The sequence below is a fragment of the Muntiacus reevesi genome, chromosome 3 (assembly GCF_963930625.1).
Source record: "Muntiacus reevesi chromosome 3, mMunRee1.1, whole genome shotgun sequence".
Taxonomy (NCBI): domain Eukaryota; kingdom Metazoa; phylum Chordata; class Mammalia; order Artiodactyla; family Cervidae; genus Muntiacus; species Muntiacus reevesi.
Window position 1 is genome coordinate 8,298,285 of NC_089251.1, and position 20,739 is coordinate 8,319,023.

At 59.5% G+C, this 20,739-nt stretch overlaps 2 protein-coding genes across 7 annotated transcripts in view; one reads left to right on the forward strand and one right to left on the reverse strand.

The window, feature by feature from the left end:
• The window catches only part of NIBAN2 (niban apoptosis regulator 2), a 52,557-nt gene extending 37,363 nt beyond the window's left edge, over positions 1-15,194 (forward strand). Inside the window, exons 4-14 of the mRNA XM_065928416.1 lie at positions 1,637-1,742; positions 2,879-3,046; positions 8,424-8,539; positions 9,080-9,184; positions 9,275-9,437; positions 10,625-10,812; positions 11,520-11,675; positions 12,200-12,316; positions 12,422-12,529; positions 12,634-12,745; positions 13,180-15,194. Of these exons, the coding sequence (XP_065784488.1) occupies positions 1,637-1,742; positions 2,879-3,046; positions 8,424-8,539; positions 9,080-9,184; positions 9,275-9,437; positions 10,625-10,812; positions 11,520-11,675; positions 12,200-12,316; positions 12,422-12,529; positions 12,634-12,745; positions 13,180-13,760 (1,920 nt within the window). The 3' untranslated portion in view covers positions 13,761-15,194. The remainder of the gene's footprint in view (positions 1-1,636; positions 1,743-2,878; positions 3,047-8,423; positions 8,540-9,079; positions 9,185-9,274; positions 9,438-10,624; positions 10,813-11,519; positions 11,676-12,199; positions 12,317-12,421; positions 12,530-12,633; positions 12,746-13,179) is intronic.
• Positions 15,195-15,325: 131 nt separating this feature from the next.
• Positions 15,326-20,739, reverse strand: part of LRSAM1 (leucine rich repeat and sterile alpha motif containing 1) — a 35,089-nt gene continuing 29,675 nt past the window's right edge. For all 6 annotated transcript variants that reach the window (XM_065928410.1, XM_065928411.1, XM_065928412.1 and 3 more), the window contains 3 exons: positions 19,783-19,864; positions 18,189-18,325; positions 15,326-17,297 (listed from right to left, as the gene is read on the reverse strand). In XM_065928410.1, the coding sequence (XP_065784482.1) occupies positions 17,172-17,297; positions 18,189-18,325; positions 19,783-19,864 (345 nt within the window). In that variant the 3' untranslated portion in view covers positions 15,326-17,171. The remainder of the gene's footprint in view (positions 17,298-18,188; positions 18,326-19,782; positions 19,865-20,739) is intronic.

Sequence of the window (20,739 nt, forward strand, 5' to 3'; positions counted from 1 at the left end):
TGCCTGTGACTGATTCATGTTGATGTTTGACAGAAAACAACAAAATCCTGTAAAGCAATTATCCTTCAATTAAAAAAGAAATTCCAAAAGAAATTAAACAAACAAACAAACAAACATACCAGGTTGCTGGGCCTACCCTCAATTTGATTCAGGTCTGCAGTGGGGCTAAGAATATGCATTTCTGACAAGTTCTCATGTGACTTGAATGCTGCTCATCAGGGACCACTTTGAAAATCATTGCCTCGGAGGTTTCAGCCGCTCAAGAAATACGTTGAGTGGTGACACCTAGTGGCAGGCTTTAGTATGGCAGCCCTGCTGTATGAGCGCCTACCTCAGAACTTTTTTTTCTTCCCACTGGTATAAGAAAGCAGTTGTTGTTCAGTCGCTCAGTCGTGTCCGATTCTTTGTGACCCCATGGACTGCAGTGTGCCAGGCCTCCCTGTCCTCTACTATCTCCTGGAGTTTGCCCAAGTTCATGTCCATTGAATCAATGGTGCCATCCAACCGTCTCATCCTCTGTCACCCCCTTCTCCTGCCTTCAGTCTTTCCCAGCATCAGGGTCATTTCCAGTGAGTCGTCCCTTCGCATCTGCTGGCCAAAGTATTAAAGCTTCAGCATCAGTCCTTCCAATGAATATATTCTCCTCCCAATCGTCCTTGTGTGGTGTTCAGGACCTAGAAAGTTAGTGGACAGTTCAGGGTAATCAAAGACCCTGGGATCTAGAGGCTGACAGGCCAGGTTCACGTCCTAGGCTGGCTACTATACCAGTTATGTGACGTTGGGGCTCGTAATGGTGCCCACCTCTGGATTGTGAGAATTCTGTGAAATGAAGCATTTGGGGCCCATAGCACAGTACCTGGTAGGTAACGAACACTAGGCTAGTGATAACTGCTCTTTGTAGAGGCAGTTGTAGCAGTGGTGATAATATGAGGATGGCCAAAAAGTTTTTTTCAGATTTTTTTCCCATAAGATGTTATGGAAAACCCCAAACGAACTTTTTAACAAACCCAGCCATAGTCGCATCAGCAGTGCTTCCTGACCCTTGCTGTAGCAGGCACTGTGCTGAACGTTATCCAGTTATCTCCCTGGGTCCTTAGGGAGCCCTGTGAGGTAGGAAGTATTATCACCCTGGTTTTATAGATGAGGAAACTAAAGCATGTTATTGTCACTTAGTTGCTAAGTGGTGCATAGCCTGCCAGGCTCCTCTGTCCATGGGATTCTCCAGGCAGGAATCCTGGAATGGGTTGCCATTTCCTTCTCCAGGGGAATCTTCCTGACCCAGGGATTGAACTGGTGTCTCCTGCGTTGGCAGGTGGATTCTTTACCGCTGAGCCACCAGGGACGCCCAAACTAAAGCGCAGGAGGTGTTATCCTCAACATCACACACGTAGTACTTAGGGAAGCCAGGATTTGAGCCCCGAGCCTGGGTCCTGCTCAGGGCACCATGTTGCCTCTAGTCACAATGACGATCAAACTCCTTCCTCTCTCTTCTCTTCCCCTACCCCTCCTCCTCCCTGTCTTGGGCAGGGAGCACTGAGTGGGGCCCTGGAGCCGGGTACAGACATTGGGTTTGGGCTTGGCCATACCTGTAGCTGCCTCCACCATCTCTCTTGCCCCCCCCCCCCCCCCCGCCCAGGCTTATGAGCGGCAGATCCCACCCCGAGCGGTCATCAACAGTGCGGGCTACAAAATCCTCACCTCCTTGGACCAGTACCTGGAGCTCGTTGGCAACTCTTTACCAGGTAAAGGGACCAAACATCCCAGGCCAGGTGCCCAGGGATTTGGCTGGAGAGGGTGGGGGGCATCCCTGGTTCTAGAACTCCAAGCTCCATGTTTAGCAGCTGGGCTAGAGCTGGTGGCAAGCGCCCAGCACAACCTGAACCTCCAAGGGGAGGCCTGAGAGGGGTTTGCCTGAAGTCACCCAGTGAATTGGGGCCACACCAGTGTGAGTCCCACCCACCCCCCACTTCCTGAGCTCACTCTGTACCCTGCCCCTTCCCTGGGTCCCTGAGAGGTTCTGGGAGAAGATGATCCAGGTGCCCCCCTTGGTAAACCACTGAATCAACACTGCATTTGTGGGGAGCTGTCCCAGGTGACCCCACCCCATCAGAGACACCCAGAAGCTTTGTTGGGATCACGTCCGCCTCTTAACTGATCCCAAGGAGACCGGGGGTAGTGAGATACCCCTGTGTGGGACTTGGTGATTGAGGACTCAGCTGGAGTCTGATTTTCCTAGATTCCAGCCCCTGCACTGGGAGGGCTGACCTTGGGGTGTTGTGGAGACCCCACGAGGTGCTGTGTGTGTGTTGAGCCCAGCGCAGGGACCCAGAGCCAGGACCCAAAGAAGAACTGCCGTTGTTCTGTTATTAACAGGAGTGAGCAGGTCACAGCCCAGGACCACTTATCTCTCTGGATCTCGAATATCCATGAGGACAAAACACAGAGAGAGAAATCCCCTTTCATTTACTCTGTATCCCCTGCCCCCACGCCTCCCTCCTACTTTGGACATTTAAGCCACCCTTTGGCTTCTGCAGCTGAAATTTGAAGGGAAACCCAAGACAGTAATGCTCGGCCCTTGACCCTGAGGGCTCCAATCCTGTGTTGTTTGTGCCTCCTGCACAGAGTTTAGAACCTGACCCCAGGGAAGTGGATGCATTACCAACTCTACGAATTGGTGCTGGGGGTTTGGGGGAGGCAGGCCTTCTCTTAGCCAAGCTGTGGAGCCTGAGGGAAGCGGCCTCCGCACTGACTCTGGTCATTCCGGGACAGGCCAGCCCTCTCTGGTCCTGGAGGGGCAGGGCGAGGGGTCAGCTGCTGGCCATCCTCTGTCCAAGGGAAGCCACAGAGGGCAGCTGCTTAGCGGGTGCTGTCTTCACAGGGACCACCCCGAAATCGGGCTCCGCCCCCATCCTCAAGTGCCCCACGCAGTTCCCGCTCATCCTCTGGCATCCTTCGGCGCGTCACTACTACTTTTGCATGATGACGGAAGCCGAGCAGGACAAGTGGCAGGCCGTCCTGCAGGACTGTGTCCGGCACTGCAACAACGGTGAGCTGTCCCCTTGAGGCCCGCGGGGCTGGGAGCGGGGTTACCGGGCGCCTTGCTGAGTGGTGACACCTAGTGGCCGACTGTGGTGTGGCACCCCTGCTCTATGAACCATTTTCCTTTTCCTTCTGGGGTTTTAGAAACCATGGTCAGTTCAGTTCAGTTCAGTCGCTCAGTCACGTCCGACTCTTTGCGACCTCATGGACTGCAGCACGCCAGGCCTCCTGTCCATCACCACCTCCTGGAGTTTACTCAAACTCATGTCCATTGAGTCAGTGATGCCATCCAACCATCTCATCCTCTGTCATCCCCTTCTCCTCCCACCTTCAATCTTTCCCAGCATCAAGGTCTTTTCCAAGGAGTCAGTTCTTTGCATCAGGTGGCCAAAGTATTGGAGTTTCAGCTTCAATATCAGTCCTTCCAATGAACACCCAGGACTAATCTCCTTTAGGATGGACTTGTTGGATCTCCTTGCAGTCCAAGGGACTCTCAAGAGTCTTTTCCAACACCACCATTCAAAAGCATCAGTTCTTTGGTGCTCAGCTTTCTTTATAGTCCACCTCTCACATCCATACATGACTGCTGGAAAAACCATAGCCTTCACTAGACAGACCTTTTGCCCTTAACGTCTCTGGTGACTCAGTTGACCTTCCCTGGTGGCTCAGTGGGTAAGGAATCTTCCTGCAATGCAGGAGACCCAGGTTCAATCCCCGGGTGGGGAAGATCCCCTGGGGAAGGAAATGACAACCCACTCCAGTATTCTTGCCTGGAAAATCCCATGGACAGAGGAGCCTGAAGGGCTACAGTCTATAGAGTTACAAAGAGTCAGACGTGACTTAGCAATTGAACCACCAACCACCACTTTTCCTTCTGGTTTTTGGAAACCATTGTCATGCTGTCCTTAACCCTCTGCCTTGATGAAGACTGTTCTGTGACGTTGAGAAAAAAATATAGGAAATTGTTTCCAGAGGGATGCGGTTGTTGAGCTCTTGAATCACAGAATAAAAACCCTGATTCTGCCACTTTCCAGCAACATGATCTTAGGAGATCAACTTACCTCTTGGAGCCTCTGTAAAATGGGGATAATATCTTCTCCTGTATCTGAGAGGGTTTGGGAGGATTCACAGTTCTTGGTTAAGATTTTTTTTATGGTGTCATTTCTTTCTTATCATTGACCTGCCTGGTAGTGTAGGAACTTCCCTTCCTCCCTCAGGGCCTTGTTCTTGTCTGTGAAGTTACAAGGTCTCTTCCGGCTCACGTATTCATTCAACAAACCTTTCAGTGTTTCTCTGAGCCAGACCCAGGGCTGGGTGCTGAGAATGCAACAGGGAAGCAAGACCTGGTTTCTACCCACTCCCTGCCGGCAGCCTGGGGGCAGGGGGGACAGATGTTAGACAGATGAGGACACCAGGGGGTGATGAGTCAGGACTGTGCTAGGTGTTGGCTGGGAGCACCCAGGGAGCTTGGAGGGTGTGTATATACTGGGGGGTTGCTGAGCTTGTATGGGGGGAGGGGTTGATGAGGGCGGCATCCTCGAGGAGGCAATGGTTCAGCTGAGACCTGAAGGATGCATAATTCTAGAATGGAGGGAGGCGTGTTCCAGACAGAGGTCGCAGTGAGCATGAAGGGAGGCCTGGCATGGGGGCAGTTTAGAGTAGTACGCATGAGGGCTGAACTTGGGAGGGGGTGCCCGGAAATGGGACTGGCGGGGCACTGGGGTCAGGTCTGGAGGGCCTCATGAGGCTCAGAGGAGTTTGATTAGAAAGGCTTAATTGTTTCTTGGTGGGAGGGTGTGGAGGATGAGGGGCTTTCTGCCCCTGGGGTAGGAACAGCCCTGTCCTGGACTCTGAACTTCCCTCCTGGTGACCGGGCCCGCCTCCGCCCCGTCCCTGCTCTACCCTCTCTGGCTGCCGGCGCACCTCGGGCACAGCTCCACTTGGAGGCCGGACCATGGGCACCCACGCCGAGGCGGGATGTGCAGAGACTTGGCTCACCCCACCTGTCCTCTGTCCTCTCCACTCTCCAGGGCCGCCTCTGCCCTGGCTGGAATCTGCTGGGCGGCAGGAACCAGGGCTTCGGTCAGGCCAACCCCTGCCGCCCACAAAGGGCCTCCTGTTTCCAGGTCCCTGGGGGCTGAGGGGCCAGGACTGGGCAGGACGATCTGGGCTCTGACTGCCTGGCCTGGGGTCACCTTTTCTCCTCCCTTCCTCCTCCCCACTCCCTCCCTCTCCTTCATCCCTGGCCCAGGCCCCCTCGGTCTCCAGGTTTCCAAGGCTAATGGTAGACCTGGCCAGGTGACCCCAGGCCAGGCTGGGTGGGGACCGACCAGCAGGGAGAAGAGCGCCATTCATTTCCCCACGTGCACAATGGCGGTTGTGATCAACTAGATTGCTAGATTATGGGGATTAATCAATGGGCGGGTCCTGGGTAGAGCTCTTGGCCCTGTGCCTGGCACATAGCGAGCGCTCAGCTGGGAGGCTGAGGGGGTGGGTGTGGGTCCATGGGCAGGCGGGGAGGCCAGGGGAGAGCTGCTGGGGCCGGGTGGGGAGCAGGGGCGTCCTGCAACTCCATGTCAGGAGCTGACGGGGCGGTTTCAGAGGAGCCTCCCCCGCCCCCCACCCGCCCCAGAACTGTGGGAAAGTTCTCAGCTTCCTTGGAGGCTGGGTCTGGAATTTGTGGGGCCTGGAATTGCTCATTCCGGGGGCTGCCAGGAAGTGAGGGGGGGAGGCCAAGCTGGGTGGACGCCAGCTCGTCCAGGGTCCCCCTCACATCCTGCATTCCTGGAGCAGCTGGGGGCAGCAGGGGCGCTGGGCTGGGCTTCGGGGTGGGCCGGGGGTGCCGAGGTCAAGGCCTCTTCCTGTCTGCCCGCCGTCCCCCTCCTCTGTGGGACTGAGGAGTGCCGCTTCCTTTCTCAGCCTGACCCCGAGGACCCCACGGGCAGGCGGGAAGGCTCCAGGTCTTGCTGGAGTCGCTGGGCCCGGGTTCCAGCCTGGGGCAGCCACCCTCTAGCGACTGTGTGACTACCTCCCCGTGCCTTGAGAGCTGCGGGCTCCTCTGAGAGCTGCGTGCGGGAAGGCGTGTGGGGTCTCGGCCTCAGCCTACTGGGGGCTGCCGTGACAAAGGGCCACGGCCTGGGTGGCTTCAACAGTAGAAGTTAGCTTTTGCACAGTTCTGGACCCTGGAAGCCCCGCATCTGGGTGTCAGCAGGGTTGTTTTCTCCTGAGTCTCCTTGACCGGCAGGCAGCCAGCGTCTCCCTGGGGTCCTCGCATAGTCCCTGCTCTGTGTGTGCCTTGTTTCTTTGTCCAGATTTCTTCTTATAAGGACACCAGTCATATCGGATCAGGGCCCGGCCTAATCCCCTCCTTTTAACTTAATTACCTAAGTCCTGGGCTTCTCAGGGGGCGCTAGTGGTAAAGAACCCTCCTGCCAGTGCAGGAGATGCAAGAGACGCGGGTTCAATCCCTGGGTTGGGAAGGTCCCCTGGAGGAGGAAATGGCAACGCACTCCAATATTCTTGCCTGGAGAAGCCCATGGACAGAGGAGCCTGGGGTCACGCAGAGTCGGACACGACTGAAGTGACTGAGCACGCACATGCATGCACCTAAGTTTCCTCATCCAGACATGTCCCCTTCTGAGCAGCTGGGGGTCAGGACTTCATCGCGGCACTTTGTCAGGACATGAGTCAGTCCCCAACAGCCAGGCTCGGGGGGAGGGCTTGGGAGGGGCCACCCTCAGTTTTGACCCAGCCCCTCGGCGTGCCGAGAAGGGATGTCATGAGGGTCTGAGGCTGCACGTCTGACTGGCCAGAGCCTGGGATTTCAGCCTCCTCCTTGCCGCCGCCCAGCCCATCCTGCCACCTAGAGAGCAGCCCCTGCCCAGCACGCCCGGCTTGCTGTCTGCAGAATGCAAATGCCCATGCACGAGTGAGGCTGCGTGTATAACACACAGCCAGATTTTCTAGGCAAAACCTCGTCTCTGGGAGACAGTGTCCCCATCAATTAAGCCTGCTTCCTCCCCCGGCCCAGCTGGGCAGCACCCACCCCAGGGCTCAGTGGGACCCTCCTGGATGCAGGTTCTGAAATGCTCACGGCCCCGTCCCAGTCCTGGGAGCTGCCACTGCCAAGCTGGGTTCCGGGCCCGTTTGTCCACTGCTGAGCCCCGCTCCAGCCCTGAATGGCAGTGATTCGTGGGTCACCTGGATGGTGGGAGGAGAGGCCCTCTGCACGCCAGAGAGGGGCTTTTTCTCTGTGGGGGTGACTCAGCCCATAGTCATCACAGTGGGAGCTGGGATTTTAGAGGCCCCGGCTGCTCTTTGGCTCTGGAGACACAGCGGTCAGAGGCACGAGGCCAGGCGGGGGGTTGCCCGCTGCCAGGCTCCGAGGTGTTTAACCACGTCTTCCTGAAGTCGGATGTTGCAACTTCCTGCAGCCTGCCTCCCCAGTCCCCAGGCGGAGGTCCACATCTTGTTCAGTAACCCTCTGGTCAGCACGGGGGAGGTGGGCAAACTCCTCTGGGCCCCCTCTGCCACCTCCTCTAACAAAAGCAGTGGAATGGTGTTCCCAGTCTCCTGGGTGCACAGTGGTGGGCACGGCGGCCCCAGGGCCCCAGGAGCCGGTCAGGGCTGCAGTTCCTGACGCAGAGAGTGCCCACCAGGCCTGCAGCCGGACCCTGGCCTTCCCAGTTCACACTGTGGTCCCTGCAGCCCCTCCATGGGTGTGTGAGGCCAGGCTGGTCATTGCTCCCACTGTTCAGAAGGGAACATTGAGGCCCTTTAGGGTTTGATGATCTTCCACAGGGCTTGGGAAATGACAGCCAGGGAACCAAATTGGGCCCATCGCCTGTCTGAGTAAATCCAGCTTTATTGGCCCGTTCGTTCACACCCTGTCTGCGCTAACTTTCCTGCTACAGCAGCGGGTGGAATGGCTGGGGCGGAGGTCACCAGCCTGCAAAGCAGAGCACATTTACCATCTGGCCCTCTATGGGGGGAGTGTGCAGGCCCCTGATGGAAGGAGGGTCTCTGGGCACCTCTGGTACCCCCTCTGCTGTGTTTCGAGGCCTCTTCTGTGGGGGGGAGGGTGGCTCCCCCAGTGGTCCTGACTCTGTTACTTGCTGGCCTTGGCCCCTCAGCAGTGGCCTGACTCTGGAGCCTGATTCTTCATCTGTGAAAGCAGAAGCAATGACAATGCCCACGTCTTAGGCTGGTGGGAGGGTTTAAGAAGATGAGGAGGGGATGAAGGAGGATGTCTTGCTGCCGCTGGTGGATTTTTACTGCTGTTAACTGTCACTGCAATCTCTCCTGTCGCCGTTACTACAAGAGCGGTGGGGGCCTCGGGCGGGGGCCATCCTGCCAACCTCCTCCCTCCGTCCCTTCTCGGGCAGGGATCCCAGAAGACTCCAAGGTGGAGGGCCCCGCGTTCACGGACGCCATCCGCATGTACCGCCAGTCCAAGGAGCTGTACGGCACCTGGGAGATGCTGTGTGGGAACGAGGTGCAGGTGAGGCTGGGGAGGCTGCAGAAGTCCACCTGGGGCCCAGGGCTGGACTGCGCACGCCGGCGGGGCCCCGGGGCACTGGCTGCAGGTTTGGACCCAGACGACAAGCTGGGGAGGACGGGGGGAGGCTGAGGTGGGCCACACAGATGGTTGTTTTTGTTCAGTTGTTACCCGAGCACCAACCCTGGACTAGGGGCTGGGTGCCGCTGAGAATAAGAGGGGCACAGCCCTGGCCCCTAGGAGCTCTCTGTCTAGCAGGAGAAACACATTTGACTTCCATGTGCCCGCAAGGGGGCCTGGGGGAGTATTGTAGATGGGGAGGCTGCGCATGCAGAGGTCCTGAGCTGGGGCCCCTGCTGGATTCTGCAGGATAGTCAAGCGGATCACCCGGGGCCTCCGGGAAGGATGTTCAGGAGACAGGGCAGTGGAGACGTGAAGAAAAGGGCAGCTTTGAGGGGGGCTTGAGTGGCCGGGTTTGCCGGAAGGTGGAGAGGGGCTGGGCACGCTCCAAACCCTGCCCCTGCCTGTGCCTCCTGGTCCCAGATCCTGAGTAACCTGGTGATGGAGGAGCTGGGCCCTGAGCTGAAGGCAGAGCTGGTCCCCCGGCTGAAGGGGAAACCGCAGGAGCGACAGCGGCAGTGGATCCAGGTGGGTGGCCTGGGCTCAGGAGTGGGGGTGGGGGGCCCACGGCTGCCCGGCACCCCCAGCCTGATGCTGACGCCGACGCCCTGCCCACAGATCTCGGATGCCGTGTACCGCATGGTGTACGAACAGGCCAAGGCACGCTTTGAGGCGGTGCTGTCCAAGCTGCAGCTGGCCCGGCCGGCCATGGAGGCAGTCATCCGCACCGACATGGACCAGATCATCACCTCCAAGGAGCACCTGGCCAGCAAGATCCGAGGTAGGCAGACCACCTGTTCTGGTTGTCATCACTGGGCGGGCAGGCTGGGACCACCCGCCCTTTGGGATCAGGGCCTCCCTCCTGCCTCTTTCAGGGATCCATGTACATGTCACGGCGGTGACTTGATTCATTCGTTTTTAAAAGCCGGAATCAAATCTGAGCCCTTGTTCTTCTAACCCCTGTGAGTTGTTTGATGACTGCTATTTTTTTTCTTTGACCTCATGGTGCGGCCAGTGGGATCTTAGTTCCCCGCTCAGGGATTGAATGTGTGCTTCCACTGCAGGAAGCCTTAACCACTGGATCACCGGGGAAGTCCCAGGTGGCTTTTATGTCTGTAGACCCAGATCTTGGCGACCTAAGTGATGTTAGGAGGCTCAGCCTTCTGTTCATCTTCAGTCAATCAGATTTACCACGGGCCATTTTAGCAACATCATCTGGACTTCGGGTGAACCACGTTGAACCAGCCTGTCTTTCCCGGGTCAGCTGGTGCCCCCTTCTGTCCTGAGCCTGGTGGGGTCCTTTTGCTCACTGTTGCTCCCCACACCCTGGTCACGGTTGTGGTGGTCTTCAGTTCCCCGAGGGTTACTCTCTACCAGTTGTAGTCAGCGTGAGCTGACGAGGACACCGAGTTGACATTTATTGTGTGGAACAAACAGCATTAACCAGACAGGGGAAGAGGAGGGATGTCAGAACACCCCTGGGTGAAAATGCGTTGGTGGAATGTCTTGGAGATGGTCCCTGCCCAGGGGGAAGCTGCCTTTTCCACAGTTTAGACTGAGCCAGAGTAGAATTCGGGTTCAGGGTTTGCACAACCCAGAGGCTCTTTGAATCCACTGGGGTGTTTTTCATTTTTTGAAAAAACAAATGAGCAAGACCCCGCCCCAGCCCCCAAAGATGAGCTTTCTCTTCCTCCAGCTAAACAGAAAAACTGCTGACCCTGAGACCTTTACATGGTCCTTTTCTTCATTTCCTGACGTCATAGTTTCAGGAATTTGAGAAGCTGATCTGAGATCGCCTTGTTATCTGTGCTCCATTGTTAACCATTCCTCAAGAACCCTTCCCTTTGCTCATGTTGTCACCAGTGGTCTTCTTTAAAGAATGACACAGCCGCCTGCCTCTAGCCTAGAGACCTGGGATGGTGGGGGTTGCCCTGGGGTGCTGTCCGCTAACCAGCTCCCTTGGCGCAGCCTCCATCCTCCCCAAGGCGGAGGTTTGTGTCCGGAACCACGTCCAGCCCTACATCCCGTCCATCCTGGAGGCCCTCATGGTACCCACCAGCCAGGGCTTCACAGAAGTACGGGATGTCTTCTTCAAGGAAGTCACTGACATGAACCTGAACGTCATCAACGAGGGTGGCATCGACAAGCTGGGCGAGGTGAGACGGGCCCTGGGTTTGGTTTTGGGTCTGGTCTGGCCCCCGTCAGGCCCTCACTGTGATGAGGGCAGGCCCTTTCGCTCCTGGGCATAACCTGTGAACAGAGGATCTGCAGGAGGCATGGAGCCGGGCACGTCCATAGATGCCATTTTTGTGCCCCTCACAGATGGAGCCGGCCCCTCTCACTTCTGAGTTAGCTGGTTCTCGGGTTGAACGGCCTTCTACAGACCCCATACTGGTGTAGTCAGCTGCCTGGAGCCCCACATAGTTGTCAGGTCTGGCAGATAGAATTAGCCATGTAATCTTGGCCTCTTCACCCCAAACCGAGGAGTTCCACTGACAATAATAATCATAGACTTTGAGAACCGTAGAGGACCCTAAAGATCACGAAAACCCATCTCCAGATTTGGGGGCTGAGGAAACCAAGGCTCAGAGATGGTGAGCGATTTGCCCAGGGTTGCCCAGCACTCAGGCCGGCCTGTCTCCACACGCTGTGCTGCCGTACCGCTCTCCTGCCTGCAGGTCCTCATCCTTCCTGTCCCAGGTCCTCCAGCGCTTTCCCTGGTGATCTCCACCCCCGGATGGCCTTCCCTGGTGCCGGTGCCACCCCTGGAATCTGGACTCTGAGGGCCCAGGGGCTGCGGGGGCTGCCTGGCCCCTCCGGCGGCCCCAGCTCAGGTCCCTCGTGTGTCCCTGCCTCCCTGCAGTATATGGAGAAGCTGTCCCAGCTGGCGTACCACCCCCTCAAGATGCATAGCTGCTACGAGAAGATGGAGCCGCTGAGGCTTGACGGACTGCAGCAGCGTTTTGACGTGTCCAGCATGTCTGTGTTCAAGCAGCGAGCCCAGATCCACATGCGTGAGGTGGGCACAGGGCTTGCCTGCACCCCAGTTCTCCCCTCAGGTCTCCCCACAGTCCCGCATATTCTCTCCGGCTCCAGTCTCTTGGACATGCTCTTGGATCTGTTTGGATGCCTGTCCCTCTGTCCCCCTGGTTAAGTCAGACTCACCTCTTGGGTCTCAGAGACCCCTTCCTCCAGGAAGCCCTCCTGACTCCCTAAGCTCCTTCCCACAGGGCCCAGACCCTCTGTTCCCCTGGGACAGGGGGGGCTAGCGCTGGTGCCTGGCAGTTAGCCAGCGCTCTAGACACTCAGCAGAGGAGTGAGCTAGTGAAGGGGTGCCTGAGTGCCTGGGCACCCCTCCTCCGAGGGGGCACCCCACCTCCCCAGGGTCACCCCTCCTCCCAGGGGCACCCTTCCTCCCCAGAGTCACCCCTCCTCCCAGGGGGCACCCCACCTCCCCAGGGGGACACCCCACCTCCCCAGGGGGCACCCCACCTTCCCGGGGGTGCACGCCTTCACGTGCCCTGTGGTGCGCTCCGCCTCTAGCAAATGGACAACGCCGTGTACACCTTCGAGACCCTCCTGCACCAGGAGCTGGGGAAGGGGCCCACCAAGGAGGAGCTGTGCAAGTCCATCCAGCGCATCCTGGAGCGGGTGCTGAAGGTGAGCCGCCCGGCCAGGCCCTGCCCCTCCACCCCGGGGGGGAGACGGGGGGCTGATGGAGCCCCCTGACCGGAGCTCCCCGCACCCCGGCCCCTTTTCTGGTAGAAATACGACTACGACAGCAGCACGGTGCGGAAGCGCTTCTTCCGGGAGGCGCTGCTGCAGATCACCATCCCGTTCCTGCTCAAGAAGCTGGCGCCCACCTGCAAGTCGGTGAGCAGCCCTCCACTCCCGCCCGCCCCCTGCCCCCCGCCCAGGGCCTGACCCGCAGCCCTGACCGCCCCTCTCTCTGCGCCCACGTCCGCCCCGGCCGGCAGGAGCTGTCCCGGTTCCAGGAGCTGATCTTCGAGGACTTCGCCAGGTTCATCCTGGTGGAGAACACGTACGAGGAGGTGGTGCTGCAGACGGTCATGAAGGACATCCTGCAGGGTCAGTGCCGCGGCCCCCGGGGGCGGGCGGCTGCAGAGCTGCGTGGGCTGCCGGCTGTGTGGTCTCTGTTAGGACTCACTGCTGGCGGGCGGAGGAGGTGGGCGCCCAGAGGCTTCCTGGGGGCTCAGCTAAGCTCCAAAGGGGAGAGTCAGGCCGTGGGCTGCGGTGGGCCCACTGTTCATGGCACGGGCCAGGGGGCAGCGTCACGTCCCCATGCCTTAGTTACTTTGAGGGAAGTACATTCCGGGGGGTGTTAGGTGAGAGATGGGAGCTAGGGCCTCACCGCCTGCTCCCCAAACTGAAGCCTCAGAAGCCTTGTCTGGTCGCGGTGTCCACTCAGGCCGAGGGCTTGTGATGTGGGTCGCGCAGTGCGGGGAGTGCTGCTGGCCGTCAGCGCCCCCGCTCAGTGTCCGTCACCCGCTTCTGTCCTGCAGCCGTGAAGGAAGCCGCCGTGCAGAGGAAACACAACCTGTACCGGGACAGCGTGGTCATGCACAACAGCGACCCCAACCTGCACCTGCTGGCCGAGGGCGCGCCCATCGACTGGGGCGAGGAATATGGAGACGGCAGCGGCGGTGGGGACCCCGGCATCCAGCAAGCAGCCCCCCTCTCGGAAAAGCGCCGGCGTGCCAAGCAGGTGGTGTCCGTGGTCCAGGACGAGGACGCAGGGCTGCCCTTCGAGGCCGCCCCTGAGCCGCCATCACCCTCGTCCCCGGACGGCGTCACCGAGCTCCGTGGCCTGCTGGCTGGGGATCTGCAGGCCGAGAGTCCCCTGCTGGCCGGCCCCCTGCTCAACGGGGCCCCCGTGCAGGAGAGCCCCCAGCCCGGGCTGGCCCCCGAGGCCACCTCGCCGCCCGCCTCACCCCTCCGGCAGCTCCCGTCCGAAAAGCTCGTGGGCCTCGAGCCTTCCAAGCCCAGCGACCAGGAGACCGGCGAGCAGGTGTCCGGCCCAGGCGACTGCCCCCCCATCCACACCACCACCGAGGACAGTGCGGGGGTGCAGACCGAGTTCTAAGCTGCTCACCCCCTGGAGCCTCTGTTGGACACAGCACGCAGGCCACCCACTCCGGGGCCCTGGCTCGGCTCTGGGCGGGGAGCACAGGATCTGTGCCTTCCGGGCAGGGGGCGGGGGCAAGGCTGGTGAGGCACCGAGGGGGCTGGGCGGGAATGGGCCCACTTGAGTCACTTTATGGGTTTGGTCACACTTGGTTGCTCTGTTTTCTCTTCTGTGGGATGATCGCGGCTTTCCTGCTCCTGGGGGGGAGGGAAGGGGGCCGGGCACAGCGGGGGTCGGGGCTGGGAGCACTCGGCGGCCCTGGCTCCCTGAGTCTGCCCTCCCTGCCTGCCTGCCTCTGCGGCCCGTTCCCCTGGTGGGTCTTGCCACCCGCGGAAGGAGGGCGGTGAGAGCCGCGTCCACCGCCTGGCTTCTCCTGTCACCGAGGGGGCCTGTTAGAACCAGGAAGCCCGAGCGCCGAGGCCCGCCTCTGGGCCCCTGAGGCCAGTTTCGGAGTGGACTCTGGCCTGGCTCTCCCACCCCAGGTGAAGGGACGTGCAAGGAGCGGGTCTTGAGGCTGGGGGTGCTGGGGGAGGGCTGCCTCTCGAGGTGGGGTGGGAATAGGAAAGGCCTGGAACGTGCTGGTCTGGGGCGAGGACGTGTCTGAGGGAAGGAGGGGGTGACCTCTGCAGAGGGACTGCTGGCGGGGTGGGTGGGGTGCCCTTGGGGGAGTTGCTGGAAGCTGAGACTGCTCGCCTCCACTTGCTGGGGTCTGGTCTCCAGGAGTCCCTCTGTCCGGCTGGGCTGGGCGTGGAGACACTGCTCAGAGGCAGGGCTGGGTGGGTGTGGACGCTGTCTTCTCCGCGGTCCACTTCCAAGGTACACGCTGTCCCCCAAGGGAGCTGGCGGGGCTCGGGAGGGGCTGGGGGAGGGGCTGTGGTGCCCCAGGACACCACGAGCATTTGGGGCAGGCTGGGGCTCTAACGCACCGCACCCTGACAACTCCAGGACTGTTCATATGGCCCTGCTGTTTCTCCCTCCTCAGCCGCTTGTTCCTGAGGGTGAGGGTTAAGTCAAGGTCACCCCCAGGGGCTGGGGCCACCTGGTTTTCCCAGGCCCTCTCCTCTGCTGCTTTGAGGGGAGGGCAGGCAGGGCAGAAACCCGCTCCTTCAGGGTCCTCACTGCGCCCCAGCCCTGGATCTCCCATCCCCTGGGTCTGCTTCCTGGGACCCACAGGACGTGTGGCGCTGGCTGGTGCTCAGGGACCCCCTTCGAGTCCCCTCCAGCCCCGATCTCAATGCCGAACTAACCTCTTCCTCCAATACATTCCGTCTGAAGACGCTCTCCTCTGGTGCCTTCTCTTGGGACTTTCCAATCATCCTTCCCAGATATTGTATTGAAAATATTATGCAAACTGTTTAAGCTTCTACTAATCAATAAAATGCTTTATTTAAAGCCAGTGGCCCATGTGTGATGCTGGCTGGGTGAGAGACCTGGGCTGGAGATGGACCTGTGCACCTTGACTTTCGGGGCTCATTGCTTACGGGTGCATGTGACCAGAGAGTGCTCCTATGAACCCATTTTCCAGAGGAGAAAACTGAGGCTCAGTAAGGAGGGGCACAGCAGGGAGGTGACTAGCCTGATGGTAGCTCAGACAGCTTCCTCTGCCGGGGGGTGGGGTCTGTGCAGGGTGGGCCTCTGGCAGCTTCGGGCAATGGGGAGGGCAGCTGCTTTATGGCCGTGGTGGGCGGGCTCACACTGGATCCAAACAGTGATGCCAGTGTTTAAGACTCCTGCTCTCAAGGCGAGCACTCCTGAGTGCTTACCATGGGCTGTGCGCGTTACCTGCAGGACGAGGTAACCCCTGGGGGACGGGCACCATCATCACACCAGTGTGTAAACTGAGGCCGGGGGGGTGGGGAGGATGGGCGGAGGTTCTGGGTCATGGGGACACCTCCCGCCCCGCCAGCTGGTGGGGACAGGCTGCCCCTGCTGAGTGGGCTTCTTGGGGGATGGGGAACTGTGGCCGGTCTGTCAACAAGGGTGGAGGTGAGAAAACCAGGGCTCAGCCGGGTCTTGCTGTTGACTTTGGCAAGTCACCGAACCCAGTCTCAAACTGCTCACCTATAAAAGGCCTCGTGAGGGTTCAAGGAGACCCGCCAAATGCCCTGCTCTGCAACGTGGCCCTGCCCATCTCAGGCCGCCACCTCCCCTCTTAGCGGAACGGAGCTCAGGAGGGTGTGGGGCGGGGAACTTGGAAAGCAGGTTCACTGGCTGGCTCAGTGAGGCAGGGAGAGAGAGGGCCTGGCCCTACGTCCTGCCGGCTCCAATGCGGGGCCCGGGATGAGCGCGCAGTGCCCCCTGGTGGCCACCAGCCTGGGTCAGTTCCCCTGATGTCCCTCACTGAACAGGTGGGGACGTAGGGTCTGGAAGGCTGGCCCGGGTCCGAGTTACCTAGAGGCAGAGCCCAGGCGCCCCAGCAGGCCCGCCTCTAGCCCAGAGAGAAAGCTGCCCTTGGCTCAGAACGATCTGCCCCAGAACGCATGACCGCTCTGCTGCAGGCGCAAGGAGTTCGGCCCCCTCTGGACTTGTGCAGTGAGCAGCCTGCACCGCTGCACGGGCTCGGGGTTAAGACGCTCCTGTCCCGGTTACAGGGCCTCGGGCCCCCTGATCTGGGGTAATGGTTACACAGCATACAGGCAGCCCACACGGCCCCACCTGCTCCGAGGACTTTCCGAGACCTTCTCCTCCTGAGCCCGGCCTCTCCACCTACAAAAGGGAGGTGTGGGTAACTTCACACACCTCACACCCACTTCCCCCCTCCCTGGGCTCCACTGGAGCCCAGTGACGACTCGGGAGGAGCAGGCTGGAAACAGGTTTATTGACATTCCTGCTTCAGGTCTTTGAAGCTCAGGGTCAGCCTCTGAGCCGCGTGGGGAGAGGAGGTGCAGGTCTGCAGGGCAGAGGGGCCCAGAGCTCAGGGGGTGGGTGGGGGGCAGCAGGGAGGGAGGTCAGGAGGGGCTGACATTGCTCGGGGCACCAGGCCTGCGCAGAACACCTTCTGGCCAGTCGATCCCAGGACAGGCCGTGGTGGCTGCCCCTCCCCTGGGCCAGGGCCCTCCGGCGCTCCCACCACCCCTGCTGAGTGGGACAGCACTGCCTGGGTTCCCCCGAGGAGGGCACTGAGGCTCCGGGAGGGGCTGGGATTGCCACAGCCAGCTGGGACCCTCGGCCCTGCTCGGACAGAGGTGTGACTGCCGCTGCTCCCACCCCAGACCCTGTCGTCCTGCTGCGAGGGGTCCCCCTGCCCCTCTACAGGATTTAAACTGCTCAGTCCTTGGGCAGGAACGCTCCTGTCTCTGCCCGGCCAGCCCATGGGGAACAGGAGGGAGCCGGAGGAGCCCTGGGCCTGAGGGTGGCAGAGGCCGGTGCTCAGCTGCTGTGGTAGATGCGGAGGCGCTGGGCGATGTCCTGGCGGCACAGCGGGCAGGTGCGCAGGGGCTGGCAGCACTGCTGGCAGCAGCAGACGTGGCCGCAGTTGAGGAAGATCATCTGGGCCTGGTGGGTGGAGAGCGGGAACGTCAGGGCCCCACCCCGGCCAGTACCCCTCGTCCTTCCCCCTGAAGATCTGACTGCATGGTGGTCAGACTCCCTTCCCCGTCCATCACAGGACGCCCCGGCCCTCTACCAGCCGTTCGGGGTGGGGGTGGGGGTGGTCCACAGCGTGTCTCACCAGCCCTGCTATTACAGGATGTGCAGGTTGCTCCCAATTTAGGGATTTTTATGCACTTTGCCTCAAAATGACCCCAACATTATGGATCACAAGCCGTGGACGTATCCATGCTTTGCCTCAGCATTTCCTCTTTTTAGGAGAGACAGGAAGCCATCTCTGGGGCCCAGAGCAGGGGTTTGGTTAAATTTATAACCACCAAGTCCTTCCCCATCCCCATATCATGGCATTCTCCCAATCCAGCAAAGACCACGGGGTAATCAAACTGTTAACATGTGGCCTTTTCTAAGTAGGATCACATGGTGGAGGGAACGGGTTTATTTTATGTGCTATGTTGTTTAATTTTTTTATAACAGCTGTTAAATTTTGTTTTTAAAATGAAGAGTTTTGGAAAAAACCTCTCCAGAGAAAATTTTGTTGATATTTAATGACTTGGGAAATTTCCCTGCATGAATTAAAAAAAAAATTCTGTTAAAAAAAAAAAAAAAAAAAGGCCCAGCAAATGCTGTCAGCATTACTCATGTTTTGGGTCCTGGGATCATGGGTCATTTTAATCTCCTGTATTTTCCAAAATTTCTAATGAACCCAACATATTTCTAAACTCTCTGCAGAATGAATCACCCGCGCCTGGGCGGCTCAGGAGGGTGGCAGGCTCTGGGCAGGTGGGTGGGGGTGGGGACGGTGGCCCCAGGGGTTGGGCCCGTCACCCCTAGCCTTACCTCCCGTTCCAGGCACACCACACACTCTGAGGTCTGCACCTCCAGCAGCTCTGCCGGGGGAGCCGAGGGCCTCACTGCCTCGGGCAGCTCCTCGGGGGCTGTGGGCAAGATCCTGCCCTCGGGTGGCATCAGCAGCTCTGTGGGGACACACAGCGGCTAAGCCGGTGTCCTGGCCATCTGACCCGGTGCCTCCCTGGCTCAGCCTGCCGTAAGTGGACAGAGTTGGAAGTGGGGGGGGGCGGTGCTCCCACATAACCTCTTGTTTCTCTTTGCTGAGCCTCATTCCACATCTATAAAGAGGCAACTGGGGCCTCTTACCCCAACACACCCTGAACTCCTCTGGGCCACCCTGCAAACAGGGCTCATCACTGTCAGAGATGAGAAAGCAGGGAGGGAAAGCCGCTTGCCTAAGGCCAGAGGGCCGCCTGATGGTGGAGCCGGCAGGCCAGGAACCCTGGGTGAGGGGCTCTGGGGAGAACCCGACCTTGAGCACAGATTCTCCACCAGGGGCCCAGGTGCAGGGGGGCCCAGAGGAGCAGAGAGAGGACGAAATAGCTCTCAAGGCTGCTCCCCCTGGTCCCCGCCCCGGGAGAGCCCCCAGCACACCCACTGCTCTGCCCTGGAACCAGCATGCTCTGCCCGGGTCCCAGCTGCCCGAAGCAGGACGTGAGAATCCGTCTCTCATCACACCAGTGACGCCCGAGTCTCTTCACCCCTGAGCCCCCTCCCCTCACAGCACACATTGTTCATTTAGTCTACGGTTTAAATTACAAGTAGTATTTCTTAATAATTGGGAAAAAAAAAATAACACCTTACGATTTCTTTTTTTTTAAAGCCTGTCACAACCACCCTAGACCTTCTAAGGGTAGGCCGGGGGGTGGGGGGGGGTGGCCAGGGCGCGTCTATATTTCATGGAACACATGTTGAGTCCTGGGATTTGGAGAACTGTCAGGAAGATGCCTGAGGATTTGCTGGCCCTGAGCTAAGAAGGAGCTGTCCCGCCCCAGCCCCTCCCCAGAGGGCAGCCAGGGTCAGGGAGAAGCCCTCAGGGTTAGGGTTAACCTCTCTCTGCCTCAGTTTCCTCATCCCTCAAAGGAGGGTAGCAGCGGCGACAGGAGACCTGACATGGTGATTGTGTCAAATGCCTGACACCTGTCCTGCTCGGCCCGCAGGAGACCCCGACTCCTTCCCACCCCCTCCCCCAGACCCCTGCCCACAATCCCTCCTGCCTCCAACTCAGCCACAGCCCCTCCCCACCCCAGTCCACACCACACGCCTGCCCCAGGCGCAGAGCTGGGCACCGGGTCCGGCGGGTTTCCCCCACTACTCCAGGGACCCCGAGTATGTGGTTCCTGATGTCAGTAGGGAGGGTTTAAGGAAGCCAGGAGGGTCCCTCCACCACTGTAGGAAAAGCTCATGTTTTCCATTTGGGGGCCTATTTTTCTCATTTACAAATGGCTCCTTTAGGAGGGAAGCTTAAGGACTGGCAGGGGGTTGGAAGTGGCCCTTGGGACTCGTCCTGAAAGGTGAACAGGTGACGCCCCAGCCACGCCCCCGCATAAGGGCTCCGCTAGGAGAGGCGCGGTGCTGGTACCTGGCTGGGTCCTGGCCGCGTCCAGCAGCTCCTGGGCTCTGCGCAGGATCTCGTGCTGCAGGCCGGCCTCCGAGACGCCCACCTGCGAGGACCGAGGGGGCGGGTCAGGGCCTGGGCACGGCCAGGCAGGGGGCCCACGGCGCAGCACAGAGCTGCCAGGACCGCCTCCTCCCTGACTTCTGGCACCTTTGACTGGACACGCGGAGGCTGACTGGCCGGCAATCAGTGCGGCAGAAGGAGAGGGAAATCGGCGCTGGTGACAGAACAGGTCCAGCGAGTGCAGGGGCTGGGCCGACAGCTGTGGGCTCTCACAGCCCACAGTCAGGTGGTTCACACCGAGGCCGACCTGCTGAAAAGTGGCCGCACCAGATGCTCACAGTCCCTCAGCCTCAGAGCAAGCGCTCCTGAACTTGGGCAATGTGGCCCACACAGTCCTTCTGAGCCCCGGTGTCTGTGTCCGCTTCTTGTCGAGGGACCAGGCAGCTCAGCAGAGTGGCCGACAGCACGGCCCCCCGCACCAGACCAGCCGCCTGGGCTGCCCTGCCATGTGACCTCAGGCAAACTGCTACCTTGCTGTGTCTCCACGTCCTCATCTGGAAAATGATGATGACCGTACCTGCCTGCCCAGGGTTAGCCTGTGCTCAGCTGTGTCTGACCCTCTGCGAGTCCGTGGACTGCAGCCGGCTAGGATCCTCCATCCACAGGATTCTCCAGGCAAGCATGCTGAAGTGGGTTGCCATTTTCTTCTCCAGGGGAATCTTCCTTACCCAGGGATCAAACCCACGTTCTTGTGTCTCCTGCACTGGCAGGCAGATTCTTTACCACTGTGCTTACCTGGGAAGCCCAGGTTATCATGAGGATTCAATGAATTTATATGTAAAAACATGCTTAGAATAGTGTCAAGCACTGTTAAGTATTCGCCAGAGTCAGTCTCTGTCTCTTCTGAAGAGTAAATGA